Source organism: Manduca sexta, chromosome 26 (genome assembly GCF_014839805.1).
Source record: "Manduca sexta isolate Smith_Timp_Sample1 chromosome 26, JHU_Msex_v1.0, whole genome shotgun sequence".
In the NCBI taxonomy this organism is placed as follows: Eukaryota; Metazoa; Arthropoda; class Insecta; order Lepidoptera; family Sphingidae; genus Manduca; species Manduca sexta.
This window is the reverse complement of record NC_051140.1, coordinates 6,572,493-6,590,017: the sequence shown is the minus strand read 5'-3', so window position 1 is coordinate 6,590,017 and position 17,525 is coordinate 6,572,493. Positions and strand designations below refer to the sequence as shown.

At 35.4% G+C, this 17,525-nt stretch overlaps 1 protein-coding gene across 2 annotated transcripts; it reads left to right on the top strand.

Annotated features, from left to right (window-relative positions):
• The first annotated feature begins 1,092 nt into the window (after window positions 1–1,092).
• LOC115451724 (proton-coupled folate transporter-like) lies at window positions 1,093–17,525 on the top strand. 2 transcript variants are annotated; one of them, XM_037443646.1, is made up of 7 exons: window positions 1,093–1,999; window positions 7,005–7,164; window positions 10,955–11,056; window positions 11,777–11,914; window positions 14,734–14,817; window positions 15,382–15,538; window positions 15,840–17,525. In XM_037443646.1, the coding sequence occupies exons 1-7, from the start codon at window positions 1,202–1,204 to the stop codon at window positions 15,910–15,912; spliced, it is 1,512 nt and encodes a 503-aa protein (XP_037299543.1). In that variant the 5' UTR covers window positions 1,093–1,201; the 3' UTR covers window positions 15,913–17,525. The 2 variants fall into 2 exon arrangements, with proteins under 2 accessions (XP_037299543.1, XP_037299542.1); XM_037443645.1 differs by lacking the exon at window positions 1,093–1,999 and adding an exon at window positions 5,660–6,597.

Genomic DNA, 17,525 nt, shown 5'->3' with positions numbered 1-17,525 from the left:
GCCTATTTCTGCCGCCAAGCAGCAGTATTTAGGCACTGTTGTGTTCCGGTTTAAAAACATTTAAGCCAAAAAGAACATTGTAACTACTGGAGATAATAAGACTAAACATCCCATGTTTGAATGACAAGCTCGTCTCGTCATTCAAAGCTATAAAAAAAAGAAACGACTGCAGTGTTCAGTTCTCAGGTTCGATCTCTGGGTCAGATAGACATTTTGGATTTTTCAACCCGGAATGAGCCCACAATCTGGAACTTGTGTCCGACATGGCGATAGGCTCAACCCCTATCATATAATGGGACGGAATATGCACGGCGAAAAGTGGATGCACCAGTTGCGCCTCTGCCTACCCTTTCGCGAATAAAAGACATAGCTATGTGTATAAAAATATTTTTCGCAGCAACGTAATTTCTCGCGAATACTTCATGTTCATGAGTTTAATATAATCCACGAATATTCGGGTGTGAAAATCTATCCTGCTTTACGCGAGTAATTAAATCCTAGTGTCTAAAATTTTAATTTACCGCCAACAATTTGCCTAATACGATCGCAACCTAAAATACAAAATCTTCAAAATATCTCTTAACCTAAAAAGTACTTAATATTCATATTGTTGAGATAAGAGTTTGTGTGTTCCTAAAAAATCAGCTCTTTAACGCGCCTTGGTTTGAAATGGACTATGAATAACGAAGGAAATAAATATAATAATACTGATGGTTTTGAAATAAAGATATATTTTAATATATCTACTTTCATCACTGATTTTGACACAATTCCTATGAAATTATAATAAGACATATGAATAGATAGATAAAATACATAAATTACTGTATTATCGGAGTATTTCAGCTCTTGAATTACTACCGATTGGATACGTGCTGCACTAATTCGCGAGCAACGTCAGCGGCGCATAATAGTGCTTTTATATTATCAATAATATGTAACGTAACTATGTAGGGCATCGCGACCTACCCACCCGAAACGAATTATTTTATTAGCTAATTACTCACAAAATACATGGAGTTCGATATAACATACCAATTATCTCACTTTATCGCTCAGTTCATTATCTTACGATAAATATACGAAATCATCAATAAATCCCAACACACCAAACGTGGGACGCGAATTAACCGGTTTCATATTAAAAATCGTATAAATTAATAGCGATCGTTAATAATTACAATTTAAATATAAAAAACCGATGTCTGAAAAGGTGCATTTAAATGAAGAGGAGAATGTACCTCTTAACTCGAGCTCAAATGGAATCGCAACATTTCAAAATAAACAAACATTATGTGAACGTTTTAATGGATTAAGGGAAAATGTAACTATAGAACCTGTTGCATTTTTAGTGTTACTTTCAAGTGTGCTCGCGAGCGTAGCAACGCAGACTCTCAGCTTAGAGAAAGCTTGCCGAGTTAGTTTGAACTTGAGTGACGAAATATGTGATGCGATTAGAGCTCAGAATTCGAATAATGTTAGCCATTACGAGAAGATGATCCAGGAATATATCGCTGTGAGGCTTGCTTTCAGGAGTATGATTCACTCGATAATTCCCTGCATAATATTACCGTTCATTGGCGGTTGGAGCGACAAGACTGGGCGCCGGAAGATCCTGATGGTAATGCCGATCGCTGGGGAAATATTGCAGTGCCTGAGCAATATCATTAACGTGATTTTCTTTACCATCCCGCTGGAAGTCATGATCTTCTTTGACGCTTTCTTCCCTGCCGTTACTGGCAGTTGGGGCGTCATGTACCTCGGGCTGTTCAGTTACATTAGTGACATCACCACTGCAGAAAACCGAACACATCGTCTCGGCCTGGTCAACTTTTTCATCTTCGTCGGTGTTCCCATAGGATTCAGCCTGTCGGGAATAATACTTAAATTCTTTGGATACTATGCAGTGTATGGAGTATCTCTTACGCTACACACGGTGAATTTAATATACCTCACTTTCAAAATACAAGATTTGAATATAACTGAAGATAAGAAAATAGTAAGTATTTTTAATGCATCACTTTCACTTATGACATACATTATAAACATGATAACACACAACACTCAACGTGACCTTTAAAATATACAATTATTTGTGTATGAGCGCCGATAGCGAAAATTTATGATCAGATAATTCGTGCGAAGTCAACGCAGGATAATTTATATAACCTTTAGCTTAATAAATAAGATACGTAAATATTTTTGTATCAACCCAATAAAGTTACAAACCCTTGTACACAAATGACAACCCAATAAAGTTACAAACCCTTGTAAACAAATGACAACCCAATAAAGTTACAAACCCTTGTAAACAAATGACAAATTACGTCAAGCTTTTTTTGATAACTTCAGACGATGATTAAGAATTATAATTTATGCATGTAAAAATATGTTTAGATCTTTTTGACGCCTCCCGCATTTAGGTCCAAGCTCCTAATTATAGAAAATGGACTGCGCATTTACCCAATGGATTTTAACAAAATGGGCCAAGCAAATAGACCTATATCTATATCAACATATTATAAGCTTATTATTTTAGCGAGAAATCGCATATTAGCACGTTTATTCCAGGAAAATATATTCACATAGACGAAATTGCAACCTAAGTATGTTAGGTATAAAATTACATGCTTTCTTCAAGAAGTTTCTTCCTACACCTAAAATATAAGTTAGTATCTAGTAGTTGAATATTTCATTAATTTTAATTATTTGTCGGATTATGTATTGCAATGTTATTAAATGATAATTTTGACCTGATACTGCAAGCAAAATAGTTAAAATACTCCAATAAATCCAGAAAGTATAAAAATATCGTGTTTGAACGAATTGCATTTGCGTGCCTTGCATGATACATGGTACTTTTCTTCATTTTTAAAACCTTTATTTTAATAAAATTATTGTGGAGTGCAATAAATTGAAATTGGTTAAGGGACGCAGTAGGCCTGTACTGATGGCCAAAGTCAGATAATAGAGTACTTTATACTAAAGATTTATTTTAATATAATTTTAAATGTCGCCAACACAAAACATAAATTTTCGGGGAACTGCATACATTTTTAACAAAAACAATCACATGTTGCGTTCATTCAATAATTCCCTTGATACAACAAATGGCAATGTTTACAAATGCGTATTCGTAAACATTGCGATTTGATGTATAAGGGCATTTATTGAACAGCCAATATAAAGAAGCAATATTGTGTTCGATAACATACGTGCGCATAAAAAATAAGAGGTAAAATAGATCTAATGCCCACAGGAAATAATGTTATATTCCTTCAGCAAATGATAAGTTCTTTGTTGTCTTGGCAACGAGACGTCTTTAAAATAAATTAAATACACTAACAGTAAATATAATAGATAATATAGTAAAGGTAATAAGTGACTGGCTCTTGTTAAGGTATATGTGCATTTTTTATGAATTAAGTATAGCTTGCTTTAACGATCAAGGAAATCATCGTGAGGAAACCTGCATAACTGAGAAGTTCTCTATAACAATTTTGAAAATATGTGAAGTGTGTGAAGTGATGGCCTAAGGACTAAAGCCTCGCAGTAGTAGAACCCCGTGACCATTATCAATCATTAAATAATTCTCATTTAGTATTTATTAATGAAGATAAAACTTGCGTATCATCAACATAGTATTTATTACTTACTACGCGTTGTGTGCATAACTTATTTGCATGATTTATAAAAATTTAAATTCGTCATGGCTTTTCCATTAACTTATACATATTATAGAACAAAGTCACCAAAAGCTGTCTCTGTGTATGTGATTTTCACAAAATCTAATGAACGGATTCTTATACGGTTGTTACTAAAAAACCGGCCAAGTGTGAGTCGGACTCGCGCACCGAGGGTTCTGTACGAACCCGTAGATAAGTAAAAGTTCACTCATCGCGACAATCGAATCATAGTTATGGTATTTCTATTGCAAAATGAAATTCATAATATTACAATATGAAAAGCTAGAGGAGCATAAATTAAAGCCATAGGTCTAAAAATTTAAGGTTTTCGGAATTTTTCCTTTATATGTGCTATAAAACCTTGCTTCATGCCATGTTTCAAGATTCTAGGTCGACTGGAAGTCCCCTTAAGGTTTTGATTCCCTTGCGAGTAGTTGCGAGTTTGAAAATACACGGCTTAAATTGCTGATTCTTTTGATTGCGTTGACATAGAATTGTTGTTCTCCCTATTGGTATAAACATCTGTTTTCGTGCTAAAGAGCCAGTCCGTACCACCAAAGGATAATATCTTATAACCGGAGAATCTCGCAGAAACAATATTATAGAATGAGCAAGGTGACGTGATCAATCGTGCGAAAAAAAAAAAAAAAAAAGGCGCGAAACTGAACCGCCTGGCCAGCGGACCACTGCGTCGGCTGAACACTTTTGCTTAGGATCGGACGGACGTTCACAATTGTTACATTTCGCTAGCTATATTTTTATGTTCTTGCGCTTTTGCTAATTTGTTAATTAATTTGATTAAAATTGTTGTCTTTTAATGAATAAGTTAAGTTTTTGTTATAAGTACTAAATACTATTTTAGTTTTGAGTTAATTATCAAACAAATGTTAAAAACGCTAAATACTTATAGATAATTATATTACATATTTATTTTAAATAAATGTAATTCGAAGAGCGGTGTCATCATGATAAGTATTTCTTTCTAAACATGATAATTAAACAAAGTAGATAAAAAAATAAAATATTTCTAATGGGGATATTGGGGCGATCTGAACCTTAGTTTTATTTATTAGAAAAATGATTAATTATCTCTCATTATCGATACAATTGTGATATTTTAATAAAGTCTAAGGTATATTTTATACTCCTTCAAAATCGGAAAAATTAATGCACATAGTTACCTTTATACTTTTAAAGAAATGTTATCCGGTAAGTATTAAGATTTGTTCGGACTATTTCTAAATTCGCTTGTCCATGGACATAGTTAAATTACATCAAAAACTTACACTCTAAAATAAATTCCAAATTAAGAACAATATATTTTTCAAATGTCAAAGGTTTTTTAAATCTACTGATTATAATTGCCATTTCATTAACGAATAGGCTCTATCAGGATTATTAATTCCAATCTTGTGTGAGAGCAAAAATCGCTTAACTGGAGTAAACCGATATCTGTCACTCGTGTGTCATAAATAATAATACCTCCGATGCAAATACCTCAAAATTTGTCTGAAGTAAACACTAATTTCCGCGCGATCGACGGGATTTTATTTTAAAGTTAAAACTTCGTTACAACGCTGTGTATAACCGTTTTTTGTTAGCTACAAGTACATGCTGAGAAATGTGACCAAAGTCATTGTCAGCCAATTTCAAAGAAACGCTGCTATGGTAAAAAAAAAAAATCTGGATGCCACACAATCAAAAAAAGTCCCGTGCACCCGTCATCATTATAATATACCCAACTCCACTGAGATGATATTTTTTATATGTTTCTAATAAAAAAACATCATGATCATTAGCATATAATTACCGAACTAATTATATTTTATTTCGACTTGCCACAAATGTAACTAAACGTTTTCCTGCGTTATCTATTTATAAATATTTTATTTTATTTTATTTTATTTGCCAATCACTCTAGTCGACTTTAATAATACGCGCTAAAGATTAATATTATCGTTTATTACTTCGTAATGCCTTCAGAATAAAGTTACATCAGTTAAGAACAAGCGTTTGTTTCAAACAGAGGTGCAATATATAAGAACGATAATTTTAATGTGATAAGGTTCAATATTATTTATAAATAAAGATAATGGCTTCAATTAATATTGATAAAGAAAATAAAAATCCAGAAGAATTTACCGAAGAACATCCTTTGAAAGAAAATGATGAAAAAACAGAACCTGAACAGAAGAAATCTTTTTGTGAAAACTGTGTTTATGTTTTGAAGAATATAACGGTAGAACCATGCATATTTCTGTTTATCTCATCAGCCATGATAACAATGTTGACTACACAGAATCTGAACTTGGAGAAAGCATGTCGTGTGAACCTTAACTTTACAGACGAAATTTGTGATGCGCTGAAGGCACAACAAACTAGCAGTCAAAATGACTATGAAAGAGAAACACAAAAACTTCTTGCCTCCGCCATGGCGTGGCGGACTTACCTGTCGGCAACTGTGCCCTGCCTCATGGCTCTTTACATAGGCTCATGGTCCGACATCACCGGACATAGAAAATTTTTCATTATGTTTCCAGTTTTTGGACAATTGTTGATTAATCTCAACAACATGATCCATGTTTACTTTTTTAAGCAGCTGAGGTTGGAATATTTAGTTTTATCGGAAGCTATACTTGAAGCCTTTACGGGGGGTTGGTGTGTCTGTTTCTTATCCGTGTTTTCATACATAAGTGCTATTACTACAGAAAAAACGAGAACGTATAGATTGGGGTTGATAAATTTTAGCATGACTGTAGGTTTCCCCGTGGGAATGGGGTTAAGCGGGATTTTGATTAAAAATCTAGGATATTACGGCTGTTATAGTATTGCAGCGAGCTTCCATTTGATAAATTTTCTATACACTGTTTTCGCACTCAAGGATCCGAAGAGAAATAAAGAGCAGAAAAAGGTGAATGTTCTTTGTCATTTCAAACATTTTTAATTTTATGATACGATTAACACATAACACGCAACATCTATTACTCTTATACACAACAGCGTTACATAAAAGGGTACGTTTTATTTATCCTTCTAAGTTCAGCGTTATTTTATGCAACAGGTAATCGGAATAGTCTCCTTTTATTCAATTTACATTGAAGCATTGACAACCATTGAACACCTTTCCACCAACATTAATGTTTTTTCGAAGAACATCATTAATATACGAACCGTTTAGAATTTTACATTAAAATACAGCGGTGTTTATGTCATCTTAATTCTCTGTTTTCCTTAGTTAAAATATGTTTGGCTATAAACTTATATAAAGGAAATAAACATGTTTCCACCTAATATAATACTAATAATTACATTTTTCAGCACGACCGGCGAGGCGTAAGGCATTTCTTTCGGACCTTTTTTGATCTCACCAATGTTAAAGACACCCTGCGGGTAGTATTCAAGAAAGCTCCTAACAACAGAAGAATACGGTTGTGCATACTATTGGCAGTAGTTGCAGTCCTTTTCGGACCCATTTATGGTAAGTTCCAAAAATACCATACTACTGACTTATTTTGATATTCCTTAATACATGGTGATTTTTTTTCTACATTTGGTCCTTGTTGTTGTATGGTATGCACGATACGGCAACTCTTCTGAAGTCTCAGGTCCGAATCCTGAGTCGGGCAAAGTGATATTGGGTGTTTCTGCTGGATTTTAACCTGGAGTCTGAAATTTGTGCCCGATGCGGCGAATGGCTCAATAACATTGTACACAATACACGCCGCGAGAGGCAGGTCCACTGGTTGCACCTGCACCTATCTCTTCAGGAATAAAAGGCATCGTAGTCTTCGGGATTAGCCTCGCAACAACCACTCCTAAGCACGTCTATGTTTAAGATGCCCTAAATTAAATAAATCCATTTTATGATTCCGACTTTGATAAAGAATATAAAGTATTTTCTTATCTCAATATCGTGCTACATACACGATTAAAATTGTATGGTTTATGATATATTATAATCGATGGAAGGTCGTGCGATTACCAGATCGGAACATGTTAAATTTGATGAAGACAATTCATCAAATTAAACATGTTCCGATCACGCTATGTGATTAGAATGATAAAATTCCATTCCTCACTTGTACTACATTCGTTCGGTCATTCATTCGTTCCCGATTGTCTGCAATGGACTCAGAAATGGACTTGTTGATTCATTTGTCAGATTCCGAATCAAATTTCTTGTGCTCTTTTATCTTTAGGGGTGCTGTGGTTTCCGAGTGTGATTTTATAATAGTTTTAATTTGCAATATTTTTCTTGCTTTTTTCGTCTTATCCCTAGTACTTAGTACGTACTAAGCATAAAGAAAAGAGTTTATAAGTTAAAAAGCCGGGATAAAATATAGATCTGACGCCTAAGACGGTCATGTGCTAGTGAGTTTACAAAAGAATCGCAAATTTAAAATTTTATATTAGCGTACCAATTCCACAAGAAATTAAACGTAATGATTTTCAGATTTATATTTTTAGTACCACAAAAGTTTTCGCCTTCCGCATTCCAATTCCCGTATTCCCCAATGTGGGATCCACGCAATATACTTTTTCACGCATGTTGCAGAATTTGGCTTGGTTTTTACAATAAACCGCCTGACGTCCACTCTCTCGGGGAATCCAATCTTGATCAAATTGTGCTAGGAAAAACCCGAAAAGTACACAAATACTCTATTTGTCAAAATTCTATTGTGGACTCGAAATATATTATGATTTGATAAATTACAGTTAAGATTAATCTTTGGAGGATAAACTGCGAAAAAGTCGTTGTCGATGGAAATTGAATAACCATAGATAAAATAAGCTATGTGTATATTTTATCACGGACTTGGAAAAGCTACTCCAGTGCACTTGATGATGAGTGACTGCACTCTAGGTGTCTAGAAAAAATATTGATTGGCGAAATACGATTTTAAATACACACACATTGAGATCACTCGGTGTAATACAATCTGTAGTACAGTTAAATATTTGCGGTTTATCTATACATCATATTGAAATAAGTACATCAATAGTATTGTGTATTCCGCAGTAAAATAATAAACTACTATTTATTCATCGTCTGATAATTTTATCGCCCAGCTTTATATAACAGACAAACACTCGTATTGTTCAACATGACGTGTGATTATGAAGATTATCATTGTTCGTATTTTTGTTGAACATAGATCCAGTATTCCGGTTTATAGTGGGATTTCCAGAATCAATCTGAATGTATTTGAATACAAACAACGGGTTAGGGTCATCTTGGAATCTAGCAGAACACTGAGATCTTACTTACTCTAAGACTGAGATCATGAGCTCATTCTACGAAAATCGGTCCATCAACAGCTAAAAAATTTAAAAAATTATATAATTGTAGAATGTAGGTAGATATTGTAACTTGGACTCTTCGGACAACGAACACCTTAGCACCCCCGTGACTTTGAAGGCTGCAACGTCTTTGAAACGTCGGAAGTAAATTATAATTTAAAAAACTGCGATAAAGTCCGTGAAGCAGTTGTGTTTTCGCCTTGCCTTTTGAATAGCAAAACATTGTGTAATAATCGGTTTATATTGTATTCATCAGTGAATTATATTGCATCAAGATATGTAATTGTATAATTATCTTATCTTTATTACAACTTCGCTTAATTTTTATATTCATAGTCTAATCTAAAACTATCGGAATATTTAGTAAACGATAATCCACACTTCCACATTCCCTTATCTCACTTGAATGCGGCGTCTGCGCAATACACTATTAAAAGTTATTGCAAACGGTTGTCTGCCTAGCGCCAACCTTACTAGAGCCTCGTGAGACTACGCTAGTATTGTAGTCCAATAGACAAGTTACTCGGCTAAAATTTCGGTGTTCAATGTCCCGAGTACGGAATTACTCGATACTCAACTAAAATGCTAGTCCGAACTGGCTTTAAAGACCGAATCTCCGATAAATCGCTTTTTAAAAGAAATTATATACAAATCTCCAGTTTTCCATGTTCTACTGGGCCAAGGAACGTGAAATAATATATTTAATTAATATATTTGGCGAAAAAGGAAATTGTATACTAATGCTTAATTTTTCTAGATACTGATAAAACTCAGATCTTTATCAATATACCAGGTGTGGACACAAGTTAATACTTTGATTATGGTTTCTAAGCGACTCTACATTACCTTCATACAGCACACGATTAAACTGTGATTAAAGTACCAGCATGCTAAGATGGCCGTACCGATTCTCTATGTTTTACTGCAAGTCATATTGATAACAATGTGCAGCAATAAGCTCTTCTCTTCTTGAATGTAGGTATAAATAAATACGAAAACTTCATGAGCGGACAAATGTCAATACAACCATTTTAGTGTCGCAGTTAGAAGCCTAACATCTGAAATAATATTGTGAGCTGCAATGAGTTTTAGCACTATAAAAGATTTTAAGGTATTGCGTGAACAATTTTAGATCACACATCACGACTTTATCCCGAAATGGTAGGCAGGGATGCAACAATATGCATGCATGTAATGTATACACTTTTCACCGGGTGCGTTCCATCCCATTGTGTGATAAGGGGCGAGCCTATCGCCACTTCGGCCAGCAATTCAAAATACTGGACTGATACTACGAAGAAAACCCAATAATACTTTTTGTGATCCGGGATTCAAACTCAAGACCTCAGAGTGAAAGTCGTACCACGCAACCCAATCAACAGTACACTTGCTACTTACTATTGAGTAACACTAGACTACTGTGTAACGTATAGTTGCTGAATAATATATAACTTCAAACGAAATGTTATTTTATTCTATATCTGAAATAAAGTAGTCCCTTTATTGTTCATTTTAGTGAACACAAAACGATGGTTGATATGGACACAAGATTTTAAGGGCGAATTGAAATTTTTAAATTTGTATACCTACTTTTGTAACTCACTGTACAATAGCAGAAAACAATTCATTTTATTAAATAGATGTTGCTCGCGAATTCAACCCTTACCCGCTAAAACACTACACAACACCAATGCTATGTATTTAAAAAAGCCGATAAAAATTATCTTATTACTCACGGGTGCAAATTACCGGTATAAAAAGTAGCCTATGAGTTAATCCAGGACGTGGTCTACCCGTGTGCCAAATTTCAAATCCGTTTCGTTATTTCTGTGTTTACATCTAATAAACATCCAAATATTTCCAAAAGATTTTGCATTTATAATATTAATAACATTAACTTTATTCTGTTTTTAATATTAACGTATCGTATCCTATTGTATTATTGTATCGTATCGTATATTTTTCAGGTGAAGTCGCTGTCTTGTACATGTCAACGCGCTACCGTTTCAACTGGGATGAAGTGGATTTCAGCATATTCCAAACGTATAACTTTATCACGCACACAGTTGGTAAATATATTTAATATTAAATAAATTCCAAGTGCAGTACTTTATGACAGGATATATTTTATATCCGCCCGGATAGCGACCACCGTACTCAAGTGTCAAACCCACTATAATGCCCACGTAAGTGTTTCGCGTTCCGGGATCAGCCTGTTTATATCCGGTTCCAACAGGCATAATTGTGTCGACTGCCGAGGGGTAATTATCTTTCGTCAGTCGACTTTCTATTGGATTCCACTCCACTTACACACCACCAGGTACAGTGGCGTCAAATTGCCGTGCACATACAAAAAAAGGTTCAGCTACCTATGTGACTGTATATGTGGCGCTCGGGTCTCAATTTTTTTATATTTTATTAGTAGATGCAAAACTTTGAATTACTTTAGATCATTACAACTACGAGGCGATCAGTCTTGGCTGTCAGATAGACCGTGATTACCTAATAGACTGCCTTTAGAATGATACTCTGAAAAAGTATACAGTGGGATATAGTGAGCTTTAAAAATTTAAATTACCTATTCACTTTTGTGTCCTAACCAACATTTTATTTTATTCATAGAAGGATTAATATGTTTCAGTTACACTGAAAGTATCGGCGTTATAGGCGATTTAAAGTTTTGAATTTATTCAGCTACTTTTGTGGCCAACTTTCACCACCATTAAGAAAGCATTCAAACCGCTATCCCTTAAATAACACATTTTGAATTGTTATCCTCATTTTTCCAGGTACGATTTTCTCCATTCTGGTGTTCAGCAAATATCTGAAATGGCACGACTCTATACTGGGTATTATATCTACAGTCAGCAAATTTGCCGCCTCCTTTGTGTATTGTTTTGCGCCGAACGAGAAAGTATTCTTTGCTGGTGAGTATTTGAATAAAAAAAACTTTAATAATGCGGATATCTGCGAGTTTGTACAAAACATGAGTTGGTGGAATAAATAAACGCTGAATAAATCTAAATGTTAGTATAGTATATTTTTGCAATGTAGTACGTTAAAACTATACTATACTTATATACTATACTATTCGTTCTTACGTCATTACCCTCTCATAACGAAATAGATCTAAACTGAGACGTGGATCTAATCAGAAGTACCTACATGTACGCTGATATCAACGATCAAATTAATACGAATTTAAATCATGAAATGATTAAATTAATTCGTTATTATTAATGAAAATATTTACAACAGCTTTTACTCGGGGACCAACCCGCGTGAAAAGTTTTTGCGGCATATAAATCCTACTATATATTTTACCGGGATGAAAATTAGCCTATATGCTATTCTTGACCCTAATATATATCCCTGTGGCAAATTTCATTCAGATCCGTTAAGCCGTTTTGGCGTGATTGAGTAACAAACATCGAATCTTTCACATGTATAATAAAAGTTTTTTTTTTTCTATCGAGGGCACGGCAAAGTGGCCTCACTACATGAAATAAGTATATATAAATAAAATAAGTATATATAAATAAAATAAGTATATATAATTGAAATAATCTATATATATAAAAATCAATTGCTGTTCGTTAGTCTCGCTAAAACTCGAGAACGGCTGAACCGATTTGGGTAATTTTGGTTTTGAATTATTTGTGGAAGTCCAGGGATGGATTAAACGGTGACGAACATAAATAATAAATAACGGAAAATACTAAAAACGACAATATAAGTTTTCAATACAAAATGTTCCTACCTGTCAAACATTTCATGTCTTTTTCTCTTTTTAGAAATAAAAGAACTGTAACATATATATAGGTGTATTCAGAAATAAGTCTGTTTCATAGTTGTAATATGAGGTCCGATTTCTTTGGTTTATATTGTTCAAATACAAAACATTTCAGAAATAAATAAAGTGTAAAAGTGTTAGTTGGTTCTCAAAAATAGAAAATAAATAAAGAAATTTCAAGACTATAATTAAAATCTATCATCAATTGTTCAGTGCGCGAGAACTTTATTTATTGTTATTGTCGCAAAATGCCACGGAGATGACTTAGATCGTCGAAATCAATCAAATGTGCGACGAGCTACCTCACGTGCAAGCCGTACTGGGGCCTTATTCTCTATCCCGCACGTTATTTTAACAGTGCGTAACAAGCACGTAACACAACGCATCATGTTAAGGACTATAGAAATTTGGCTTACAGAATACCATTCCACGCACATTTCTCGAAGATAACATGACACGGCCGCGTTACGCATTTATATCATACAGAATAAGGGCCCTGTTGACTAGCGAGAGACAGATAATGATAACTTACGTATTGGTATGGCAAAATTGCGTTCCACGATGAATAATAATAATAAATGTATGTAGGTGATACGAAGTTCACCGGGTTATCTAGTAATATAAAAAAATGAATCCCTATTTCCCTTGATCGCGCTATCACGCGTGAACGGCTCGACTGAATTCACTAATTTTTTTTGTTGGAAGAGGGAAGGAGAAGGAGAAGGAGAAGGAGAAGGAGAAGGAGAAGGAGAAGGAGAAGGAGAAGGAGAAGGAGAAGGAGAAGGAGAAGGAGAAGGAGAAGGAGAAGGAGAAGGAGAAGGAGAAGGAGAAGGAGAAGGAGAAGGAGAAGGAGAAGGAGAAGGAGAAGGAGAAGGAGAAGGAGAAGGAGAAGGAGAAGGAGAAGGAGAAGGAGAAGGAGAAGGAGAAGGAGAAGGAGAAGGAGAAGGAGAAGGAGAAGGAGAAGGAGAAGGAGAAGGAGAAGGAGAAGGAGAAGGAGAAGGAGAAGGAGGAGGAGTAGGAGGAGAAGGAGAAGGAGAAGGAGAAGGAGAAGGAGAAGGAGAAGGAGAAGGAGAAGGAGAAGGAGAAGGAGAAGGAGAAGGAGAAGGAGAAGGAGAAGGAGAAGGAGAAGGAGAAGGAGAAGGAGAAGGAGAAGGAGAAGGAGAAGGAGAAGGAGAAGGAGAAGGAGAAGGAGAAGGAGAAGGAGAAGGAGAAGGAGAAGGAGAAGGAGAAGGAGAAGGAGAAGGAGAAGGAGAAGGAGAAGGAGAAGGAGAAGGAGAAGGAGAAGGAGAAGGAGAAGGAGAAGGAGAAGGAGAAGGAGGGGGATAAGGAGAAGGAGAAGGAGAGGGAGAGGGAGAAGGAGGAGTAGGAGGAGAAGGAGGAGTAGGAGGAGAAGGAGAAGGAGAAGGAGAAGGAGAAGGAGAGGGAGAAGGAGAAGGAGAAGGAGAAGGAGAAGGAGAAGGAGAGGGAGAAGGAGAAGGAGAAGGAGAAGGAGAAGGAGAAGGAGAAGGAGAAGGAGAAGGAGAAGGAGAAGGAGAAGGAGAAGGAGAAGGAGAAGGAGAAGGAGAAGGAGAAGGAGAAGGAGAAGGAGGGGATAAGGAGAAGGAGAAGGAGAGGGAGAGGGAGAAGGAGGAGTAGGAGGAGAAGGAGAAGGAGAAGGAGAAGGAGAAGGAGAAGGAGAAGGAGAAGGAGAAGGAGAAGGAGAAGGAGAAGGAGAAGGAGAAGGAGAAGGAGAAGGAGAAGGAGAAGGAGAAGGAGAAGGAGAAGGAGGAGGGAAATTAGAAAATTTAAGAAAACTTAACGAAAATATTAATTTTATATAACTGTTAATTGTTTGAAATAACTGTCAGCGATTTACAGAATGCGTGCTGCAAATTGATAGTTAAGACGGGACAACGTCTGTCGAGTCAGCTAGTTATATATAAATTGTAATTAAATGCTTTTTATTATTTACAGCACCTTTGGTTGAAATTTTAAACGGCACATCCCTGCTGGCTATTAGATCAATATTCTCTAAATTGGTGGAACCAAATGAATTAGGTAAGTACGATTTATTCTACGTTAATATGTTTTATAGATCTCATCTACTAGCCGTAAATCCAAAACATAGACAAAATAAGTTACTAGACTGTAGCCATTTCCACTTGTTAAATATAAATTGGAGAAATTACTTTGAAACCAGTAATATCTGGAAATCACTACCACGGTTCTGAAAAATCTTTGAAATAGAAAGTTACATGCCCTTTTACTAAAGTGTAAAGGTTGACGTATAATTGTATGGAATTATGTTATCAACAATATGAAACCGTATTTTTGCATTAGAAAACAATATTAACAATCTTTAAAAGACTCATCATTGCCATAATAAACACACTGACGCCTATTATCCCCGAGGCTCTTAAGGAGTAGGCAGGGGCGCTACTAGTGCTCCTACTTTCCATGATGTGATAGGGGCCGAGCCTATCGCCATATCGGGCACGGTCGACCCGAGGATCGCACCCGAGACCACGGCACTGCGGTTGTCTGTTATACAACTATGCTACCAACGCCATTACTATAATGTTATATCTATATAAGTCATTATCTAAAAATTCATTGTTTTAGGCAAAGTCAACTCATTGATAGGGTTGACGGAGAATTTGATGCCGCTAGTGTACGTGCCGTTGTATACGAAGGTTTACACGGCTACAATGGAGGTGTTGCCCGGAGCCGTCTTCCTGATGGGAGCTGGTATGACAGTACCTGCCTTTTGTGTGTTCATGTGAGTTGTTTTGTATTATAGTTATTTGTTTATACAGCAATTAGTCGCTGATCTTAAAGATGAAAACGCTTTAGGACTCAAATCAAAGTTTTAGAAGCTAAGATTGTGTATGGTAATATGACGCATAAATATCATTTACAAGTCGACTTGAAGTACCAACCACTAATTTGCTTTTCAATGTATTTATTCAACTATAAGATAGGTCAGTATTACTTTTATGAATAATTACTATCAGATGAATGAATTCATATAATTATTTATTAGAGTACCATCTTGGTTAACTAATTTGTGTTTTTTCTAGATGGTTGTTGACGGAGCACAGAAAAAGCGTACGAAGGGCGAACACCGACGATACAATAGAAACACCAAATTAAATTTTAGTATTTAGGCTAGTTCAGACAATTATCCAACCTGGTGGGAATCAATAGAGGCTCTTCATATCGACGCAGAAGTATGTACGGCTGATTTCAATAAACGATCTCAGTTTTAATCTTCTATCTGATACCCAAAACAAACCAATCAAAATAAATCATTTGTAAGCATATAAGTTGCGCCATAAATTATTTATTTAATAAACCTAACTTCGCATTTCAGACCGCATTAGTCAAATTAGTTACTTTTGTTTCAAATTTTAGTGACATGACGCTTGCAATTCCTTTGCGCATCCCATTCCCGCAAATACCTTTGCAGCGAGCGAGATCAAGATCGTTGCGCTGGGAAATGGTTCCGCCTGCTTCCGCGCACGGGCCAAGCACGGAGCGCTAAATTCACTCGTTAGAGCGCCGGATTAGATAATGTCGCTCGCATATTTTATTAAAAAGTATCAGTATTTGATGCTTGTTTTCCAATAAATGTTAATGTGCACATAATAAATGTAAGAGTGAAGGTTAGTTTGAGTAGTCGCCGCAAGCAGATACACTAAGCCGTCAGCATCATACCCCTGAAACGCCGCAGCAGACTTCATAAAGTACTGTGCATCGATCCTGATTGAGTTGCCTTTTATATTAATTTCCTTTCCCAGCTCTAGTCCCATCTTTAGTGCGTTTTGTGTCAATAATTTTTTTACCGCAAAAACAACACACGACTTTAATTACTTACTAGCACATTCGCATATTGAAAAAACCTTATTTTGATTGGTTAATTTTCGCGATGGATCGAAAAATTGACTGGTATTGTTTATTGACATTGGCGGTTAGTGGCGTTGACGGGAACAGGTTAAGATGTGAGTAGTTGTACAATCAGGCCTATAGACGTACCTGGAGAGGAACAGGGCAGGCCCTGACCCCTCTCCTGCCTGTCTATTTCTATGTTCTTTTGCATGTAAGTGTATGTATTCTTAAAGGATTAGGACGACCATTATTATAAGTAAAAAAAATGCAGAAGTCATCTTGCCGTGATTGTTTACACTGTAAAAACTGCTTGCGGAAGCTCCAACCAATAAGATTGCAAAAAATTGTAAAGTTAAATTAACGGCAACAAGATGAAGATAATATTATGTATGTTCGTCTCCTACAACTAATTGTAAAAATTTAAATCTCGCTAATTCATAAGATTAACGTGAGTGACGGAGAAGCGAATAATTTACAGTGTATATAAATGTATTATGATTGTTATTTTTTTTACTTTACTGTTAAATACAATTTTACCTTTCAGTTGCACGAATGTTTATTGCGAATATAAAGTATTCTGCGGCCAAAGCAGGTTAAGGTACTATGTTGTAATTTATTTTGTTATCTATGCGACTGATGTCATATAAAATTATTATATTAGAGCTACTGAATGTTAAACGATCGAGTCCCTTTGTAAGTATCCACGCACGGCGAAGTTATTGCCAAATGTTACTCTCTTGGTACCTGATTGTTATAAGTGTTAAAATGTTCTAGAATTTATGTTAGTTAAATTGTTATTTTAGTTTAATAGAACACTTTTACTGAGTGTTAAATTATTTTTATTTTTATAGTAATAAAGGAATAAGTACATAATGTTA

Coding starts and splice junctions, on each gene's coding strand:
- LOC115451724 (XM_037443645.1), top strand. CDS start 5,779: ATGGCTTCAATTAATATTGATAAAGAAAATAAAAATCCAGAAGAATTT. Junction 6,598..7,004: donor GAAATAAAGAGCAGAAAAAG/GTGAATGTTCTT, acceptor TACATTTTTCAG/CACGACCGGCGAGGCGTAAG. Junction 11,915..14,733: donor CGAGAAAGTATTCTTTGCTG/GTGAGTATTTGA, acceptor TATTATTTACAG/CACCTTTGGTTGAAATTTTA.